The 20,334-nt window shown below is 40.4% G+C and overlaps 1 protein-coding gene across 1 annotated transcript in view; it reads left to right on the top strand.

Moving 5' to 3' along the window:
- The window catches only part of ldb2a (LIM domain binding 2a), a gene marked incomplete at its 5' end in the record, with an annotated part of 89,463 nt that overhangs the window by 14,923 nt on the left and 54,206 nt on the right, over window positions 1–20,334 (top strand). Inside the window, one exon of the mRNA XM_079229198.1 lies at window positions 9,397–9,499. Within this exon, the coding sequence (XP_079085324.1) occupies window positions 9,397–9,499 (103 nt within the window). The remainder of the gene's footprint in view (window positions 1–9,396; window positions 9,500–20,334) is intronic.

Below are 20,334 nucleotides of genomic sequence, written 5' to 3'. Positions count from 1 at the left end.
TCTAAAAAAGGTTAGAAAAAATCTCTTTGTGCTTGTGAAGTGCTCACACATCATATGTCACCCTTGATGAGGTCATGAGCTAGTTTTCTATCTTTCTAACAGGCAAGAAGATAGTGCTGAAATTCATTTTTTGACCGAGGTCTTCAGCAAGTCACTTGTCAGTCAGTGAGTGTGTTGATCAAGGGCACTTCAGCAGGACGATGATATTACTGCCATTGTGGGGATAAATCCTGCGACCTTCTGGGTGCAAGCCAGTGGTTCTGGATGCATCCTTGCAGCCGCTCCTCTTGTGCATGTTTCCCGCATTAAAAAAAAAAAAACAGCAGACAAACAACTTCTGTGCATTAACCTCGACCTTAAATCTATATTGAAGCAGAAACGGTGGTGTCCGACTGCTGCCTGTAACTTCTTCTGGCACCGAAGAAAGAGGGCGAACGGGAACAATGCCGAAGTGAATTGGCAGGCATGCAATTAAACGTGGGAACTTCCTCTCTGACTTCATTTATGGGAGAAAGTTCATTCCCGGTGAGTGTGCAGTAGCTGTTCAAGGGCAATGGCTCCCCACACACACACACACACACACACACACACACACACACACACACACACACACACACACACACACACACACACACACACACCCTGTGCTGCATTCATTTCTCCTCATCTGCGTAATGCTTGGCTGGTGGCTGTGAGGTGGCCAAATGCAGCAACATGTTAAGTTAGCATTATATAAAAACACTTAAGACCCAAGAGGGTAAACCTGTGCCGAGACATTAGTGTGCAGTGAGTCCGACGTGATTAAAGTGGTGTTGTCTATGTAGTCCAAATGAGTGGTTCTTGTACTTTGTCATCCTAAGGACCCCTTAATAGAAGCAGCACCTGCGTGTGTGGTTAAGTCTTAGTCCACCACGTCTGTGGGTTTCATACTGCAGCGAGAGAAAATGAGAAAAACAAGCTTTTTCTTAAGGAACTGATTATTTGTTTGGTCTTTTAATGTCCATAAAGAATACAAAATTAAGATGAAAAAAAGTCCCAGAACCCAAGTTGGCATCATCTAATAGATTTTTTTGTCGACCAACAACAAAGATATTTAGTTTTCAAAGATGTAAACAGCAGCTAAAGTAATGACACTACAGGCAAAAGCACTGTTTTTCATCCAATGGTCAATTTTGAGATTTTTTATCTATTTCTTTCAGACAAGTGGGGAGAAAACCTCCAGAATTCACATTGAGGTGTTTATTTTACTACCTTGTCTATTTGCGACTGTAGATTTATCCTAAATTCACCAAAAGTTAGCTGTAGGTCATGCCTTTTTAAACATAACATTACGGACTACTTGTAATGCAAACAAGGATTGTCTTACTGTAAGTCATCACCTGGGGAGTTTCATGGAGATAGATATCTGTTGATATCCTGTTTTTTGACAAAATCATTGTCTGATTCAAAATCCATCGGTCGAGTAATCCATCAATACGGTTATTGTTTTAGGAAGTGAATTGAATCCAAAAACATTCATTTAAATTTGAATCCACTTTTTTAATTGACTCAAACAATGTCACGTTGCTGCCACGAAAATATCCAAGGTCACGCACAAGAGCTGTAACCTAAACAACAATATATATACATATAAAATATGTATAAGTACAGCTTCTATTTGACTTGAATGTCCTTCTCCAGCAGTCTCTTCTGACTTGGCCTTCACCAAACGGTGGAACAAAAGCTCCCTTGCTAAAGATCCTTTCGAAACATGAAGAGTCTGCGGTTCTGTTAAGTTGTTATGCTACCCAATAACCTGAAGCTGTTTGAATCTCTGACAACGGTAAAACTTCCTTGGCCCACCAGTCAGCCGGGCTGCCTGCTATTCAGGAGCTGAATGGGGATTCAGACATTGGTAATTCTCCAAGGTCAGGCCCCAGACACGCCTACACTCTTGGAGGCTTTTCTGCCACAAGAGGCTGGAAGCAACAGCAGGGAAAGAAAAAAAAAAACAGACTAACAAAAGCTTGCTGGGAAAAAATGGTTAATGTAAAACATAGAGTTAGTGGTTTATGGACTGTTAGAGGAGATGGAGTGAGGGAAGAAAACTGTGGTCTTCTTTTATGTGGCTGTGAAGTGTGAATGCACGCAATATTGTATGCAGTAAATAAAGATGTGTGCGCTCAGCGTGGGTTTATTTGTGCATATAGGTGCATGTGTACAGTACAAAGGGTTGTGTATAGATGGAGAGACGCGGCACAATGGGGCGTTGTGTGTTTTTACAGTAAAACCTCTCTCCACGCCACATTGTGTCATCTGCCTCTCCATCCCGTACGAGCATTCATATATGTGGCGACTTAACCCTCGGCTCTGTTGCTATTTATTGAAGATCCTCCCGATGCTGTCCCTCCAATCCTCTGGATTTCCTGTAAATCCCCGGGGCCTGGCGAGCACTGGTGATTTGTGGTTGGCTAGTGGGCAATTGACACATTGATAAATCCCCTTCAGATGGGGGTGCGATCCGTTTGAATCAATAGAGCCTTATCGGCTGACGGCCGTCACGGCCGCGACCGTGTCCGTTCACCCCCGGGTCCCTTCGGAGGCGGCCTGATTTGTAGCATTTGACAACAAACATCGTCACGCCACGTGGTTCGTCAGAGAGTCCGCGGGCGTAAATGAAGGCAGGACGTTGTCTGTCAGCGAGCGGCTGCACAGAGGATGGGAGACAGACAGAGAGAGAGAGAGAGAGGTGGACACAAAGAGAGACAGGGGGAGATGGAAAACAACAAAAAAGGCTCATATAGGATATTGGATGGTTTTGTTTTTTATCGTAAATATGCATATATTTGCAGTTTTATAACATGCTACCGATAAAAGCAGAGCTCCTGTAACATATCCTGCGGTAGTCCAGGGATTGAAACTGAAGACCACATCCGCAGCACCACGAGGCTTCAGTGTGTCTCGTTCGGCTTCAGCCAGAGGATTCTCATGGCTCGTGTCCACTGGCCGGCTTTAGCCGTTCTCCGGCCCGCCTGGCTCCCGTCCAGCTTCTCCTCTGTCTTTTAGATCCGAGCCAAAACGTAGCCGGTCCGCGGCTCAGCCAGCCTCGCTTTTTACAACTTGGCGAGACTCCGGCCAAAAAGCTGCCCAAAGCTCCAGTTTGGAGGATTAATGGTTACTGATTCTACACAGAGCACCTCTCCTGCGTATAATGGGGAAAAGTTCCGAGGAACATTTAGCTTTATTAGCCAGCGCTACTAAATGCATATTTAATTTACAAAATAAGTGATATGGAGCAGAGCAATGAAACTGTCAAGTGCAATTTGTTTTATTGTCGTAAAACTAAGTGCTGTTCATGTTGCATGAAATGCGCTTGTTATTTTTAGAGTCCTCTGTTGTCTGGGCGGGTTGAAGTAAAGCAGATCGTATGGCTGGACCCTGCATGCCCGAGCTAAATGTCAGTAGACTGACACAATGAACTGTATTAAAACAGAGCAAGAAATATTATTTTGAAAAATTTAAATAATAGTAACATTGAGTCCAATAAAGAAACTGTATTTTTTGAAGTCTCTGCGGGTGAAACACTGCTTACATTTGAATGAGGGGCAGGTTAACTAACCCTCTTCTGTAAAAGTGAATAAGAGGGATTTTAAGGAAGACAGACTTCTGTAAAAGAAGAGAAGTGGGAGCTTAAGTAAAACACTTTTCATTAAAACAGTAAGAGGAGGCTTAATGAAGAGTCTTTAAAACAGAGCGCTGGGGGCCCTCAGGATGACAGCAGCACTTCAAAAATTGATCTCCAACACTAAATCCAGGCAGTTTATGTCAAAATGAGGATCACACTTCTTCATGAAATCCCCGAACCGTTTTTAGCAGCGGGGGAAGTTCAGTTGGAAGGTTTTGAGCTCGGCACCAGAAAATAAATGTAAATGGTGAACTTCAAGGGTGAAACTTGTGATAATCTTGTGTGTTCGAATTTGTACAGTAGTAAAATCTAAAATAGTTACTTCTAAAACGTAGGGGAGTGGAATTATAAAGTAGTGTAAGATGAAAATACTGAAGTAAAGAAGAAGAACCTCAAAATTGTGTATATAAGAATATATAAGAATAGGATACTACTGTATTTAGTTACTTTCAATTGCCTTAAACCTAAAACTAATTGAAGTGAAAACACATGTATATAACCTATATTTCTGACAAGCGTACTTAAGGATGTTGATGTTTTTTATTTTTATTACATTTCCATACTTCCATACTGTAATTTCAACAATTTGTCCTTTTATTTATGGAGCGTACGTTGTGGCTTTTATTTTGAAGGCGTAATGTCGGTAACAGGTGTAATCACGAAGTTAAATAGATATCGCCAAAGAAAAACATTATTTATCATTATTTAGTTACGTTTGATAATGTCGTGTTTAGTGTTTGTTTCGGCACCTGGCTAATAAGTGCGTTCGGTCTGTCAGTATTCTGATTATTATTGTGTTTGATATTGAATGATATTGCAATGTTTTTATAGTTAATAAGTTTGAAATTATCTTTGCTTATCTTTGATAGCTCAGAGAAAATGTACGTTAGCTCACGTTATTTCAGTAGCTACAGTACATAACGGTTAAATTACTCCTGTTGATAGACGTTAGCTACGTTAGCTACGTTAGCTACGTTTGTCAAAGGTGATTGTTTATATGATTTATTTGACCTTTTTGTTGTCGTTGTGGTAGTTAATTTTTAGTTAAATTACATTGACGCTATATAGGTAGTACTTTGTAATCCCTCTGATGTTTATGATACAAATAGTAGAGATTGTGGTTTAATGTTATTGAAAGATGTTGAGGCTGTTGTGCCTTAACGTTATAAAACTAAGAAGTTAAATGATGGATTTTTTTTCTTTTTCTTTCCTTCCTTGTTGTTGTTGGTTAGTACAGCATTTTGTTAACCGGTTAGTCTGACCATCAATCTGTTTGGACTGTTATATAGGATATAGAAATAAATCACACGTGCCACTGTAGATTATTATGAGTAAATCCCATGTTAATTAACGTTACACTTTTAGTACTCGCGAGGGCACCAAATATGTATTCATTCATGGTAAAAAAGAATGTAAACAAACAGAAACCATTGAGAGATGGACTTACGTAGTGTTTGCTCTGTAGATAATCAGAAAAAAAAAAAACACAACAAAGCAATCTTGATCTTTTTATGATAAATACAGACAGCTATTTTGATCTCTCTTTGTTTTTTCTTGGATCATTTAAACTAATTCAAGGAGCAGAGTTAAAGATCTGCTGTCTGTGTGTGTGTGTTTGCGTGTGTGTGTGTGTATGTATATATATAGAGTGTCTGGTTGACCCTACATTTGACTGTCAATCCCCGGGGGTCCCGTCCCCTCCTGGTGCTGGATTACGGGTTAAACTCCACCTGAAGGAGGAGTAGCACCGGAGTCTGTTCTGACATAGATGTATTCATATGAAACAGACACCACACACATGCTGGTGGTTCACACCAGCTGATTCTCACAGTATGACACAGTTAGTCTCACACACACACACACACGCACACACACACACACACACGCACACACACACACACACACACACACACACACACACATGCGGCAGCTCGTGCAGTCCCAATGGACAACTGGCCAGTGATACATTCACATACACTGAGAGAAGCTGGCACGTTTCCACACAGTAGTACACTGATTGACCTAAAGGGGGTGCTATTATTACTGGTCAACATTTTCATAACAATATATGATGTTTTTGACACAGTTGGCCTAGTTTTTTTAGGAAAGTTGCACTATTGGCACATTTGGGAAAAAGTTATAATGCTGAAATTGCAGAAGGGAAAATGATAGTAAACGTTTCAAATATTAAAGGCCATAACAGCTACCACGGCTTCATCATTGTTCTTTTTTTCTTTTTTACAAAACTTTGCTAAAAATAGTCTTTCAGTTTTATTTAATCAACAACAGGTTTGATAATGAATTAATGAAGAGAAAAAGCTAAACAGTTTCTAAAATGTGAGGATTTGCTGCTTCTTTCTGTTTTTCCATTATTGCACATTTATGTACATTTGGGGTTTTGGAGAGTTGATTGAACAAAATAAGCAGTTTGACATTTTGGGCTCATAAAAATCGTGATTGGTATTTGTGCACTTTTTTTTTTAACAATTTATAGACCAAATGATTAAACAGTTAATCAAAGAGACAGGTCTAAGATTAATTGATGATGGTCATCGGTCGCAGCCTGCCTTCGCAGGAGGATGTCTCTTTTTACAGTTTCCGCACCATCTGTGGGGCGGATGATATTTATTTGGACAAAATGGATTGTTCTTTATAGAAATAAATACATTTTTATTAAAAAAAAATAGATTTGGACGAATCTTCTATTCGCCTCATAATTGTTAAAACTCCACTGGGTCTCGGTTCAGGCTGCAGTTCACAGTTGGGCTGATTGGTTTGCCACCCAAAGGACCTGCACACTTACTCATGATCACCTATTGATCGAGCGGCTGGGTGCAGGTCCAGGTCTACGTCCTCTTCCCCTTTGCATAGGGCTCTCCGTGTTTCGGGCCCCGCTGACCCGCGGGGCGCCCCGGGTGCTGCTTATCGGGCTTGACGCTGCTCGATGGTGACAGCGCTAATTGTCAACATCTGGAAAGTGCTCGCCGTCCCTCGGACCAGAAGGAGACGCGGTGATCTGTCATAACGTGTCAGAGGAAATTAGCATCATTCCGACGTCGGTGGGTGGATGGGGCGAAGGCCAGGGGAGGAGAGGGGGTCGTCCCGCCGACATGATCCAAGGTTTTTTTGGGAGGAGGGGGAGCAGGGGAAGGGGGGCTTAACGGCTGTTAGACGGATAATTTCAGGGCAAAGAGATTTACATGAGTTTCCTCACAGAGTGTTCTCTGACTACTGCTTCTGCTTCTGCACTCGCACCAGTCCTTCAACTATGTACTCCCATTATGACCATTATACTGCTACAATTACTACTAACACTATAGTGTTTATTAATCTATTTATACTACTATATCTTTGCCACTAAAGCTATTAATAGCTGCTGGTGTTACTACTACTACTACTACTACTACTACTACTACTACTACTACTACTACTACTACTACTACTTCTACTTCTACTACTACTACTGCTATCACAACCAATACTATTATTACTACTACTACTACTACTACTACTACTACTTCTACTACTACTACTGCTATCACAACCAATACTATTATTACTACTACTACTACTACTACTACTACTATTACTTCTACTACTACTACTGCTATCACAACCAATACTATTACGACTACTACTACTACTACTACTACTACTTCTTCTACTACTACTACTACTACTACTGATATCACAACCAATACTATTATTACTACTACTACTACTACTACTGCTACTACTACTACTACTACTACTACTACTTCTTCTGCTACTACTACTACTACTACTACTACTACTACTGCTATCACAACCAATGCTACTACTGCTACTACTGCTATCACAACAACCAATACTATTATTACTACTACTACTACTACTACTACTACTACTACTACTACTACTACTACTTCTTCTGCTACTACTACTACTACTACTACTACTACTACTACTACTACTACTGCTATCACAACCAATACTACTACTGCTACTACTGCTATCACAACAACCAATACTATTATTACTACTACTACTACTAGTACTACTACTACTACTACTACTACTACTACTACTGCTATCACAACCAATACTACTACTACTACCGCTACTACTGCTATCACAACAACCAATACTATTATTACTACTACTACTACTAGTACTACTACTACTACTACTACTACTACTACTACTACTACTACTACTACTGCTACTAATGCTATCACAACCAATACTACTACTACTACTGCTACTGCTACTACTACTACTACTACTGCATTCACAACCAATACTACTACTACTACTACTACTACTACTGCTACTACTACTACTACTACTACTACTACTACTACTACTGCTACTACTGCTACTATTAATTACCACTTTAGCTGTTTACAACCAAAATGTCTATTACTACTAATAGTACTACTAATACCTGAACTAATCCTACTTCATAGGTCACTAAAACCTCATATACTATACTACAGGTACAACTGACACTAATGATTTTGTTACTTTAATACTAGTACGACAAAAGTAACTATTATTTTCCATAATGTTGGTATTATTGCTACCACTACTACTGTTACTACACCTCCTAGTCCTGTGACTATTAATGCTGCTTCACCTGCTGCTGGTACTTCCACTACAACTATAGTACCTCCACTGATAATACCTCTCACTACCAAAATAGTGTGCATATTATGTGTCCGTTTTAGTAAATCACTTGCGTATATTTATTGATACATGAAAGAAAAAGAACTACATAAACATACAAATCCACACGACTGTGAATACTAACAGTGACAATAATAATGGTGATGTATGATATATATATAATAATGGCGTAAATAGCACTTTTGAAGGTACAAGTTAGAGGCATCACCACCTGCTGTGAAAAGTAGACGCAGCAGTGAATAATAAAGCTGTTGGACCTCAGCCTGTAATTCAGACTTGTAGGAGCCTGAGGCAGGGCTCTCCCAAAGTCCAGGCTTAAGAGAAGTAAAGGTTGCCAGGCGTTGGCTTTACATCGACCCGTATAGGCTTAGGCCAGCAGCCAGCTTTGAGACCACGTTTTTTAACCTGATTTATACTAATTTTTGGTTGCTTTTTATTTATTTTTGTAGCTGTTAGCCTTTTGTTCCTATCCTTCCACATTGTGGTGTCTTTTTATGGCCCTGACATAATTTATTTGGCGCATATATTGCATTTGACTGTTTTACAGTTCATACTTGAACCCCTTTTGTAAACTCAAATGTAAGAACGGAGATTTTAATAAAGCTCATAAAATAATAATAATAATACAAAAAATGGAGCCAATCTACAATAAAGGCAATACTTGCCCTGCTGCACTGCTGCCTTCATATATCAAAAGAACAATGTTCTTATTTATCTTGTCTCGTAGAAAAGCATGCATGGTCACAACATATTTTGTCTTATCAGAATGAATCAATATTGAATTTATGTAAAAATGCAGCAGCCAAGAGCAACAACCTGGATGAAGGAAATTCACTGGGTTATTAAATAATAGAAGAAAATCAAGATTATCATACCAAACTGAAGCATCCCATGGCCCTGTTAGAGGACAGAGGGGTACCTGAAGTGTCACGCTTTTACATGTATTTATGAAGATTTTGATGAACTGAAGATAATTATTCTTTAGAACAACGCGGTGTTGATTTACCATCCAGGAAGTCCTGCCTCCGTCTAATTGTCGTATTCTTTTTTGTCCTTTTTAACAGGAAAGTGACAGTTTGTGGTGGGACGCCTTCGCTACAGAGTTTTTTGAGGAGGACGCCACCCTCACACTTTCCTTCTGCCTCGAAGATGGACCAAAGAGATACAGTAAGTGAAATGTCTTGTGATTCTTTTCCAAGAAAAAGTCCATTAGTTCAGGTCAAATCTAGTATTCTTTAGATGTGTTTTGTTTCTATTGCGCTGCCTCGACACACACCCGTCTCCCAGTTATTTGTTGTATTATGTTCATATTTTATACATTCTGGTGTTCCATTATTCTTAAAACAGAAGTTACCACCTGGTAATATGCCCATGTCTGTCAGAATTAGGTTGCTAGAGTCCCAATAAGACTTCGTCAGAGAGTTAGTGGCTGAGAATGTAGCAGTGTTGAATTTTAGATCAAAATCTCTCATACTCGGATACCTCAGTGTGTGGTGTTAAATCATTCTCGGTATGAATTTGTGATGAAATGGGGGGAAAAAAAAATGTATTTGGTATTTCCACTTTGCTTCAACTTGCTTTGTCTACTTCCACTTAAGTTATTGATATCCTACATTTCCCAAAATGCCTTTTAACACCTCTGAGAAGAAAAAAAAGTGTGAGCCTGAAAAGAAAGAATGTGTACCACTGAGTCAAACATTTCTGCATGGCGCTCCACTGAGCGTCCTCTCGGTGAGAAAATTGTTATCTCCCCCTCCTCTAACAATAGTTTCCTCTCCGTATGTGATTGCTGAACATTGGTGCAACATCACACGCAACTACTGGTAACCTCTTTCTGACAATTTCATCACAGGTTCCATTGTGGCCTCTGCCTTTTAAATAGAGATGTAAATGTAAACCGCGGTCTCGAAAATAGGCAAATTATTGGGTCTATCTGCACTGAAATGCTTCACAAAACATCTGCTTTTGTGCGAGATCATAATGTCTGTGCTGTGAGAAACGGTGAAGCCGTATTGGCACCTTTTCACCGAGATGAGTGCAGCTCAACCTGATGTCGTCTCTGTATTGTAAATGTTTGACTTTCAATAGAGTCGAGAAGGTTGAAGAGTTGGTTCTTCAAGAGCTCCAGACAAATATGTTCATTGCCTGCATAGAAAGTGTGAAAGACGGGCAGTTTGAGGCACTTAAAGGCTCGGATCCCTCCTTGTTGAATCATCAGAACAAAAGAAGAGCAGGCGCGTTATGAAAGAAATGGCTTTTTGTTAATTGTACAACGCTGTGGACATGAAAAAAAAAAAACTGAGAGAAGTCAACTACGACTCCCAGGGAGCATGTTGGTAACAAACATCCAATCATAGACTTTAGAATTCAGTGAGTGTGGGTCTGACCTAAGGATAAAGATTTGTACTTCATAGAAACGTGATGAAAAGATGTTTACAGTTTAAATAATTTCAGTTTTGAACTCTGGGTCATTTCGGATTCAATTGCCAAGTACGGCGTTTTGTTCCCACCTGCAAGAACAAAGAATCTGCCGCGGCTCTGATTTTGGTACTGTAGCGTTTAGAGCCGATAATAAAAACACGTATGTTATTCAAACTGACACAAACCTCTCGTATCGTCACGGTATCTAGCGCGCTACCTTGTTTTTATGTTAAAGGATTAACGATATCATTAAAAGACAACGTACAAATGGGAGTTGTCGAGAGTTCGATGAGGAATATGCAATTAAAACCCAGTGTCATGTCCGTGAGTTGAGTCTGAAGCTGGAGCCGTGAGGCGAGTGGCATAGCGTTGTGTACAGACGGGGACACGGCTAACCTGGCTCTGTGCAAAGTAAAAAACAACTCTTGTTTGTGTATTTTGAACAGTTAAAACAGTTCGTCAAGAAATAGTAACAGCATGTAACAACTCAGAGTCACAGATGGTTCACTGCTGAGTTGTTGGTAAGAATTAAGACAGTACTGAATATAACAATAAATCATTCATGGCTATTTATTTGGTCAAAACCCAGTGCTTCAGACTCCACTGATCATTGTTTTACCCAATAATCATTATGATATCATTGATATCCTCTGCTCTTGTGTTTCTCACACACACACACACACACACACACACACACACACACACACACACACACACACACACACACACACACACACGTACAGCAGAGCTGAGGAGAGACAGGTGAAGTGAAGATACCAGTATTATACTTTTATGGTATTTGTAGTATTATTCTCGTGTTGGCTTATTATTGTTTCCGACTTGTGTGATCCAAACATTTCCAAAAGTCGTCGTATTTATTTCCAAAACTCCCGACGTGTTTTTATCTGACGAATTATTCTGCTTCAATCCGTATAGCATCATTTTCACTGCAGTCAAAAAACAGTTTCCTCTTCCACTTTCCGCACGCACTGACGAGTTACGTTCTTTAAAGAAAGTTGATTTCATAAAACTCCTTTAAATAACTTAAATTTAGGATTTTTTTTGTTAAATAAATGAAAACATGTTCTCCAGCCCGAGTCGGAGTATTGTCTGCAGCCTGGCAGCTGTTTTCGGTCTATTTCCATTCTCGAGTCAGTTTTAACATCCCAGAACCTCTGCGCAAAGCCAACACTGGTTGCCTGGCAACCTCCCTGTCCAAGTTTCCATGAAGTTCCCTGTTGTTCAACCAAGAAATAGTTACAGCCAATAACTCTGCCTCAAACGACGTATTGTTTCCTGTCTGAAACAAACGCGATACAACGCGTTAACTACTGTGCTCTCCAGGTGTTTGGAGACAGGATGAGTCAGGCTCGCTGTTTCCACCTGTTTCCAGCCTTTATGCTAAGCTAAGCTAAGATCGCTCCACGCAATAAGTTTCACGAGACGTGCCCAACAATTCGAACTCCAGTTATAAAACGCCACGACTGCAGCCGCGGTACGGACGACGGAGCAGAGGCTGTGATTGAGTTTGAGATACTGTCCCCTTCATCTCATCTGCATAGGTTTGTGTTTTGATATCTGAAACATATTGAATATCACACAGACATAGATAAGGACGTGGTGCTCTGAAATGAGCAGATGTGTGTGTGTGTGTGTGTGTGTGTGTGTGTGTGTGTGTTTGAGCTCAGTCATGGAGGAAGACGAGATAGAGGAAGAGAGAGGGAGGGAGTGGAGGATTGTTCTGAGCCGGGCCCCGGTTTGCTTTTCAAATGTAAAAATAAAAATCCCCAGTGGTGTCGAGACGGTAACCCTGTTCCCCCGGGAACGGGAGGCTTAACACCATGGCGATGATGACTCACCGTCAGTCGTGAGCCTTCCTCGATTCAGATTCAGGTGCGCTAAGTTACACACACACATGCACACATGCACACAAACACAAACACATCCTCCAGGAATAATCCACCAGCCTCATAGACACACATACAGTATGTAGGCAGCTGCACTCAAAAAGAAAAACTAAGAAAGACACCCTGTGATGTGTGTATCTAGGTATATTATGCTAATCACATTGTCATATTGCTTATTACTCATTTAACACGAGTTGGGTCTCGCACTTGACTTTTTAATTTGCCAATCGTGTCTTAATCACTAATGCCGGTTCAGCCTGTTTGCATAAAACCGGATATCGATATTGTGTAGAGAGAAAATGATGGAGACTCAACTGCTGGTTTCATATCAGAAGAGAACACTAGGAAGTTGTAATTTTTGTTTACTATGATACGTAGTATTTACGTTTCCGACTCGGGTCCTCAGCACAAGCACAAGTCAATCGGATGAAAAGATGAGAAGAAAAATTAAAGGACAGACGCAGAGTCTCTGTCTAGTAAAGTGCATTTGAGTTAAATGTCAACACACTTTTCTTTTCTAAAGGAAAATGTAAAAATTAACCAGGACTGCAACCAATGAGATTTTCCCAATTATTTTCTCAATTATTCACGTAATCATTTGGTCCAGAAATAGTAAAAGCGTCGCATCACATCTTCCCAAATCCCAAGCTGACGTCTTGATATGGTTCTTTTTTGATATTGTGACTTAAGGATGTGAACATGTTTGTGACGACATGCACACAGAAGAATAATGTATGCACATGTAAATATACAAATATGTGGCTCTGCATTTCTAGTAGTGTTAGACAGTTGCGGTATTTGAATATGTTGTTTTCTTCACGTAGAACTCTTACCTTTTCTCCCTCAGGCTTTTTTCCTTCCTACCTTTCCCATTACACAGAATCATTCTTGTGGCACGGACATTTCCGTCCCGTGTGTTATCACGGGGCTTTGTACTCCTGCATCCTTTGTTTTATTTTACTTTTGGCAATCTGGAAAATTCAAGCTCACTCCGCTCATTGTTAGTCACTCTGAACAAGAGCGTCAGCTAAAAGCCCAGCTATGAAATGTAAATGTGACCAACAGCGGCCTTACTCTGGAATAATCGTTGCTGTCCGCCCTGGCAAAGTGTGTGTATACACATATATACATATATATATACATATGTACATGTAGTTATCACCACGCAGGTCAGAACAGCACTGACCAGTGGAGGTGTGAGGGTGAGGGGAGGAGGACCGTTAGTTGCATGTTAGAGTTACAACACAACAAAAGGTTGTAACATGTTCCAGCGGCACAAAGACTCTTCAGTCAGTCGTACGAAGTAGAACGACGTGTTTAAAGACTTGATGACGTAAAAGGATTTGTGCTTAATTAAGGCCGACCCCGAGTGCTTCAATCCACGTCCAATGCGTTCTTTTACCCCCAAAATCCCCAAAGTAGCTTGTGATATAAGGAATTGTAATTCAACATTATTCATTATGCATCGACATTAATCGATATTTATGATTTTTAGCGCAGTTTGGTTGTAGGTGCAAGAGTTTGGCGCTGTCAAGGTACTGAAACACAGCGGAGGAGATCAATCCATAGACAGCCTCAAAAAAAAACATTTATTTTACATTTCTTTATAGGCATACTTATGAGCAATTTTTTTTTTTTATTTTTTAATTTTTTTTATTTCATTTGATTATCGCACATTTAAACAAAATGTAAATTTCTGTCCTCATCGGCCCTTAGACATAACGGCAAAATAAAGTACAACATAAGGACCACTAGTTCATTTCTTTATAGGCCTACTCACGAGCAAATTTATTTTTTATGGGCTACGGCTCTAAAATTATTTCATTTGATTATCACGCATTTCAATAAAATGACGATTTTTGTCCTCATCGCTCCGAAGACAGAATAGCAACGTAAAGTACAATATAAGTGTGTGTGTGTTTGTGTGTGTGTGTCCCACGGCATGTAAAAAAAACGTGTTTTCATATATCAGCTGTATATGAGACTGAGATCTTACCGACTGACAGTCTGAGTGACGTGTGAGAAGCTTCTGACAATCGTAAAGAGGAGGTTGTCCTTTGACTCTCTCTCCTTCTGTCTCTCTCTCTCTCTTCCTCTCTGTGTGTGTGTGTGTGTGTGTGTGTGTGTGTGTGTGTGTGAGACGGATGGATGTGTAGATGGATAGGGTGGGTAGTTATGTTCTTCCAATAACCTCGAATATTTCTCACCGAAGCGTCGAAGCCCCAGACAGCCTTCTGCTTAATATTACGGAGCTTATTTTAGCTCCACAGTACCACACATTTGTCATGGTATTTATTAACTAAAAACAGAATATTTCTATCTTTTAAAGATTAACATATAAGGAAATGAAACATTGTACATGTTTTAATATACAGCTACATTAAAACAATGACTTTAAGTATAATGTACGGAGGTATAAATGTAAGAACTCCAATCCTTGTTGAAACTGAATTATATTTCTTTGAGTCATACAGTAGCTTATACGATAATTACAAGGAAGTAATCATTTCACTCCAGTCTGAGGTGCTCTAATTTTATACTGCTCAGCGGAGGAAAAATAAGAAAAGCCAATTTACCTAATCTGTTATGGACCTGTGTGAGGTGTTTGTAATTCTCTCCAGCTGCCGTTCATCGTGGCCTCTAGGAAGAAATAGATCATATTGGAAAAGGCTGCGTGTTAATTGTTGAGGGACGAACACTTTATGCATCGGTGTCCTCCGTGAGGCTCCGGTTCTTCATGCTGGAATCAGTTTTGTTCCTTAACGAGGGCTGATATCGACACGCAGACAGCTCATCGTCAACTTGGTCAATTCTGATGGAAATCGATGAATCGTTTAAAATCATTCGTCCATTTCAAAAACGCCAAACGTTCAGTCCATCCTGCTTCTCTATGTGTGAGAATGAGCTGCTTATCTGTGTCCTGTGTTTGTAAAGTGGATATAATGGGTCTGGGTCTGGACTGTCGGACAAAATAAGTTATTGAAAACGTTCACGTCATGCTCTGAGGAATTTTAATGAGCTTTTTTTTTTTTGTCGTTACAATTTCCTGACACTTTATCCAGACAGAAAACTTAACACAACTAAACGCATCATAAACACTATAGAGACCATCTGGCGATGGAATCACACCAGCTGCGACGCCAAAATCGGGCCAGGGGCGTATAGTGTGTGTCTGTGTGTGTGTGTGTGTGTGTGTGTGTGTGTATGTGTGTGTAGGGGAGGGCTTCTAAAGGCCTTTCTCAGACAACACCCACCTTCAAACTCTGCCTTTATTTTGATCTCCACACCTGTAAAGCCTAGTGATGCCGTCTCGGCTGGTAATAAAGTTTGAGTTCATGAGAAGTCCAGCATTGAATGAGATGCTACTCATAGAAATGTTGCTGTTGAAAGCCTTGAGAGAGCATCTTCCCCTCTGCAGTAAACATTCCTTGTGTCACCTTATGCACACAAGCCTCTTTCTCCGTCTCCTATTAAACCTACTCTGGCTGTAAACATGATAAATCCACCTCTCTGTGGCTTTAGACTGTATCTCATGTGGTCCTGAAACAATTAGTCGTTCACACGTTTAGTTTTTCAACAGAATTACTCTATGAACTGAGAACTGCTTAATTGTTTTTACTCAATTGTCAAGCAAAAAAAAAAAAAATGCCATTCAATCCCTGATACTGCCTCCTAAAACTGCTTTTCTCTTTTTGAAATCATTGGAATATCTTTGCAATATGAAGACAGTTTTCATTGAGCTTTCTGCCATTTAACTGATTTGATTCATCAAAAATAATCAGATAATATGAAAATTATAACTATTTGCTACCTTAATCTCAAGGACAGGGTATTTTTCTTTGATTGGTTTATCCCCAAATTTAGCCGTACATGTATCAGTACATGTATCGTTCTCCCAACTAGAGGCTTCAAAAACCTTCCAATGACAGATATTCTGCTGCTGTGTGAATAATTCCCCACCCAGTGTCACCAATAAAAAGCAAACTTCACCAGATCGTCTGTTGTGTCTAATTGTAATCTACATGTATCAGTAACAATAAGCATGTCAGACGACGACATAAGCAGCTTACCCAGACAGATTACATTTTTTCTTCTTCTTGCCTCGTCTTGTTCTTGCGAAGATTTGAAGAGCGCTAAATGTGGGAGCAGTGAGAATGTTTTAGTCTCCGGCATGTCATAATATTTTATAGCGTCTTTGGAAATAAAAACGTATTAAAGCCTCATATTGCTATGACAGTGTATTGCTTTGATAAAAGTTAATACTTTTAATGTGCACATCGAGTTTCATGTTTGGAGGGAGATGGTTTCGGTGCATTTTTGTGTACCCCCGTACGAGTGTAAAACAATTCTCCATCTGTGCAGGCCAATTATTGTTTTCTACAACGAATATTCAGCAACTCGATCTAATTATACCCCCAATTGCCATGGCCTTAACATTCGCCCCAGTACCTTGTCTGGCTCTGCAATCTATGAAGCATCTGATGAAAGCTGCACTCCATGATGCAATCAAAGAGCAAGGCTCATTTTAGAAGTAGCTAGTTCAAACAAGAGAGGGAAAACTCTGCGTGTTTAGTGGGCTGATTCAGGGCAAACTGCAGAAGTGATTCACAACACATTTACAATTCATCTAGTTATTCTTGCATTGCAGCTCGCAATTATTGCAGCGATAAAGTGACCACAGCTAATAATCTTTAAGCAAGCGTGAGGGCATAATGAGGAGGAAGGAAACACGGGGAAACGGCTGGAACGTGTGAAGGGACGGACCAGGCGGCCGCCTTCTGAGGTCAGCTTAACAAAGGACTCCGTTGGTTTTATGCACGCAAACTAAGAAAGTTTCAATCAAGGCTTTGTGTATTTTTCTTATGCCGGTGTTGCACAGACCAACAACATGAAAACGTTCAGTTTCAGCAACTTTAGTCTGATTGTATCTGAAAATATTAATTCTTTACAGATTTTAGTCCAATGAAACACGTGTAACGTGTTGCATCTTGAAGCGTTGCTGTTTATCATAGTGTGCCGTTACCAGTGTTGGGGGTAACGAGTTACAAAGTAACGGATTCCAGTAACGATATTACTATTATAGGTAACGAAGTAAAGTAACGCATTACACTCAAAATATTGGTAACTACACTACTTTACTAGACCTCAGTAACGCGCTTTCCTGCGTTACCCAAGCCATTTTTCACCAGTCCGAAAAGTTCCCTTTAGTGGCGCGCGAGTCACACGACACTTCCTGCATGAACAATAGCAACAAGCTGCTAGCTAGCGCTGCTGCTGCTACTGCCCGCAACCCCTCTGCCCAAGTCGGGTGTCGAGCCTGGTCCCGCTACCTTCGGTGGTTTTCGGGGAGCTAGCGGAAGTTAACGGAGAGCTAGCGGAAGTTAACGGAGAGCTAGCGGAAGTTAACAGAGAGCTAGCGGAAGTTAGCGGGGAAGTGACGAAGCGCTAGCAGGAGCCCCAGCTGGCTACAGCGGGGAGCTAACGGGGACTCTGACCGAAGGTAGTAGGGGCTCGTAACCCGACGTTTACGGTAGATTGTTCATGCAGGAAGTGTCGTGTGACTCGCGAGATTATTATTATTGGAAATTATATTAGTTAATAATAATACATAAATTATTGAAAATTGAAAATAAAGTGATGAAAGGGCCATGATGTTTGTTCATGTATCTTTGCAGTTAATTTGGACATTTGCTTAAAAAAATGTAAAGTAAAGTAACTAGTAATGAAGTTACTTTTCAAATACAGTAACTAGTAAAGTAATCTAGTTACAATTTTCAGAAGTAACTAGTAACGTGTAACTAGTTACTTTTTCTGAGTTACTACCCCAACACTGGCCGTTACATATCAGTGTTAGATAGATAGATGATAGATGTTTACTTTATTCATCTAATTCATTTAAATTTGTAACACAAAATATCAGGAATGAAAAATACTCAATGTATGCAACAAAACAGTAAAGCGTATTAATTTAGGAAATTAAACAATAAAGAAAGGGCAAAAATGCAAAGTATGTGCATTGTATATGACGTGTATATAAGTATGTACAGTGACTAAAATCAGTGCAAGGGCTAAACTTGGCCGTAAATGTGCTAAAAAGGGGCTAAAACGCTGCGTGAAGCTGCATGATTTCATAAAACGTCTTTGTGGTTGCATCAGTGCAAATGACATCATTCACATTTAGTAATTGGACTTCATATTAATGAAGACGTTATTAATTTGATTAAGTCCCCAGTTGTGAAATAGGATCCACCGCATAGTCCCTCATATAATTGTGTCTTCAACACTTCCTACAGGCATCATAATGTTATTGATGTCCAGTGAGTCCTGAGAATATTATTTTATAATGATGTCCTTCGAGTCAGGACCTCTTCATATCTGAATGTATGCCAGTCGCAGCCCAGTATTAAACCGAGGATGCTTTGGCCCTGAACATTAACAAAATGATGTGTACAGACAGGACTTAATACAGCATTTGTGTGAAAAGAACCTGAATGGAGGTCTGAGATGGAAGGATAAGTCCAGCGCTGTGATCCGACTCCCTGACTGTTGAATAAAAGATTGACAGCGGACGACTGGGAAGGGCTTGTTTGAGGGAGGCTGTGTTATTGAATTGGGGGGTGGAATGAAGAGAAGGGAGGAGGTGGAGTCCCAAATGAAGGTATGGAGTTGGTGCAGTGTCGGGCTTGCATGTCTGCATGTGTGTGTGTGTGTGTGCTGGTGTATCTCTGCCTCCGTATCAGTATCTTATTGTGAGCGTGAATGTGTGTGTGTGTGTGTGTGTGTGTGTGCAAGTGAATGTGTGTGTGTGTGAGAGTGAAAGGGGTTGGGGGGCTTTCTGTGGTGGGGGTTGTTTTGAAAAGAGGAAGGGGTGGTGTGTGAGGCTGCTTTACAGAGAGATGGATAGGATGGATTGAAGGTGTAGAAGCGGTGATTGGCAGGCGGGATGATGCGGCCCTGGCTCAGCTGCAGCGCCGAGATGTAGGCTGCTGCTGATTGACAGTCGGGCCGGGCCTGGGAACCACAGCGCTGGATCGGGGCCGCGGAGAGAGGCTGAGGGGGAGAGAAAGAGAGAGAGAGAGAGAGAGAGAGAGACGGGAGAAATTATAGATTTCAACCCAAAAATATGTAGTCGTAAGCATTTGGCTTTCCCGGTCCTGGATGGGTCGACACCGCCATCTATTGTAAAGCACACTCGTGGTGTGTTTTCACTGTATGGCGATGTGCTGATTAAGCGTCTGCGTGTTTAAATTTGTTGCGGGGAGGACGATGAAGAGAGAGTCGGAAAGACGACTGAATGACAGCAAACCCTTCAGAGGAACGAAGTGAGTCATAAGGAAAGCCTGGGGAGGGTGTGGAAATCTATTAAATGTATGTGAGCAGGCAAAATAAAGTGCATCTCTGAATAACAAGCATCTGCTTTCATCCTTCACTATAGCTTTAGCTGAAGGCTGGACATGTTTTCTTTTTCATTATTGATTTTTGTTGTATTTAATTGATTCTTAAAAAGCTATGGAAAATACCCATCACAACTCCTCAGAGTCAAAATTGATGACAAATAGTTTATGTCTAGAACAATTGCAAAACCCAATATATTCTATGTGTTACAGAAAAAGAAGAAATAGCGGAATCCTGAAATAAAAGAGGAGAGAAATAATTTTCCATGAGTAGATTTTG

The sequence above is a fragment of the Taurulus bubalis genome, assembly GCF_910589615.1.
Source record: "Taurulus bubalis genome assembly, chromosome: 13".
NCBI classification, from domain to species: Eukaryota; Metazoa; Chordata; class Actinopteri; order Perciformes; family Cottidae; genus Taurulus; species Taurulus bubalis.
The sequence above is the reverse complement of the archived record's forward strand: the minus strand, read 5'-3'. Positions and strand labels throughout refer to the sequence as shown.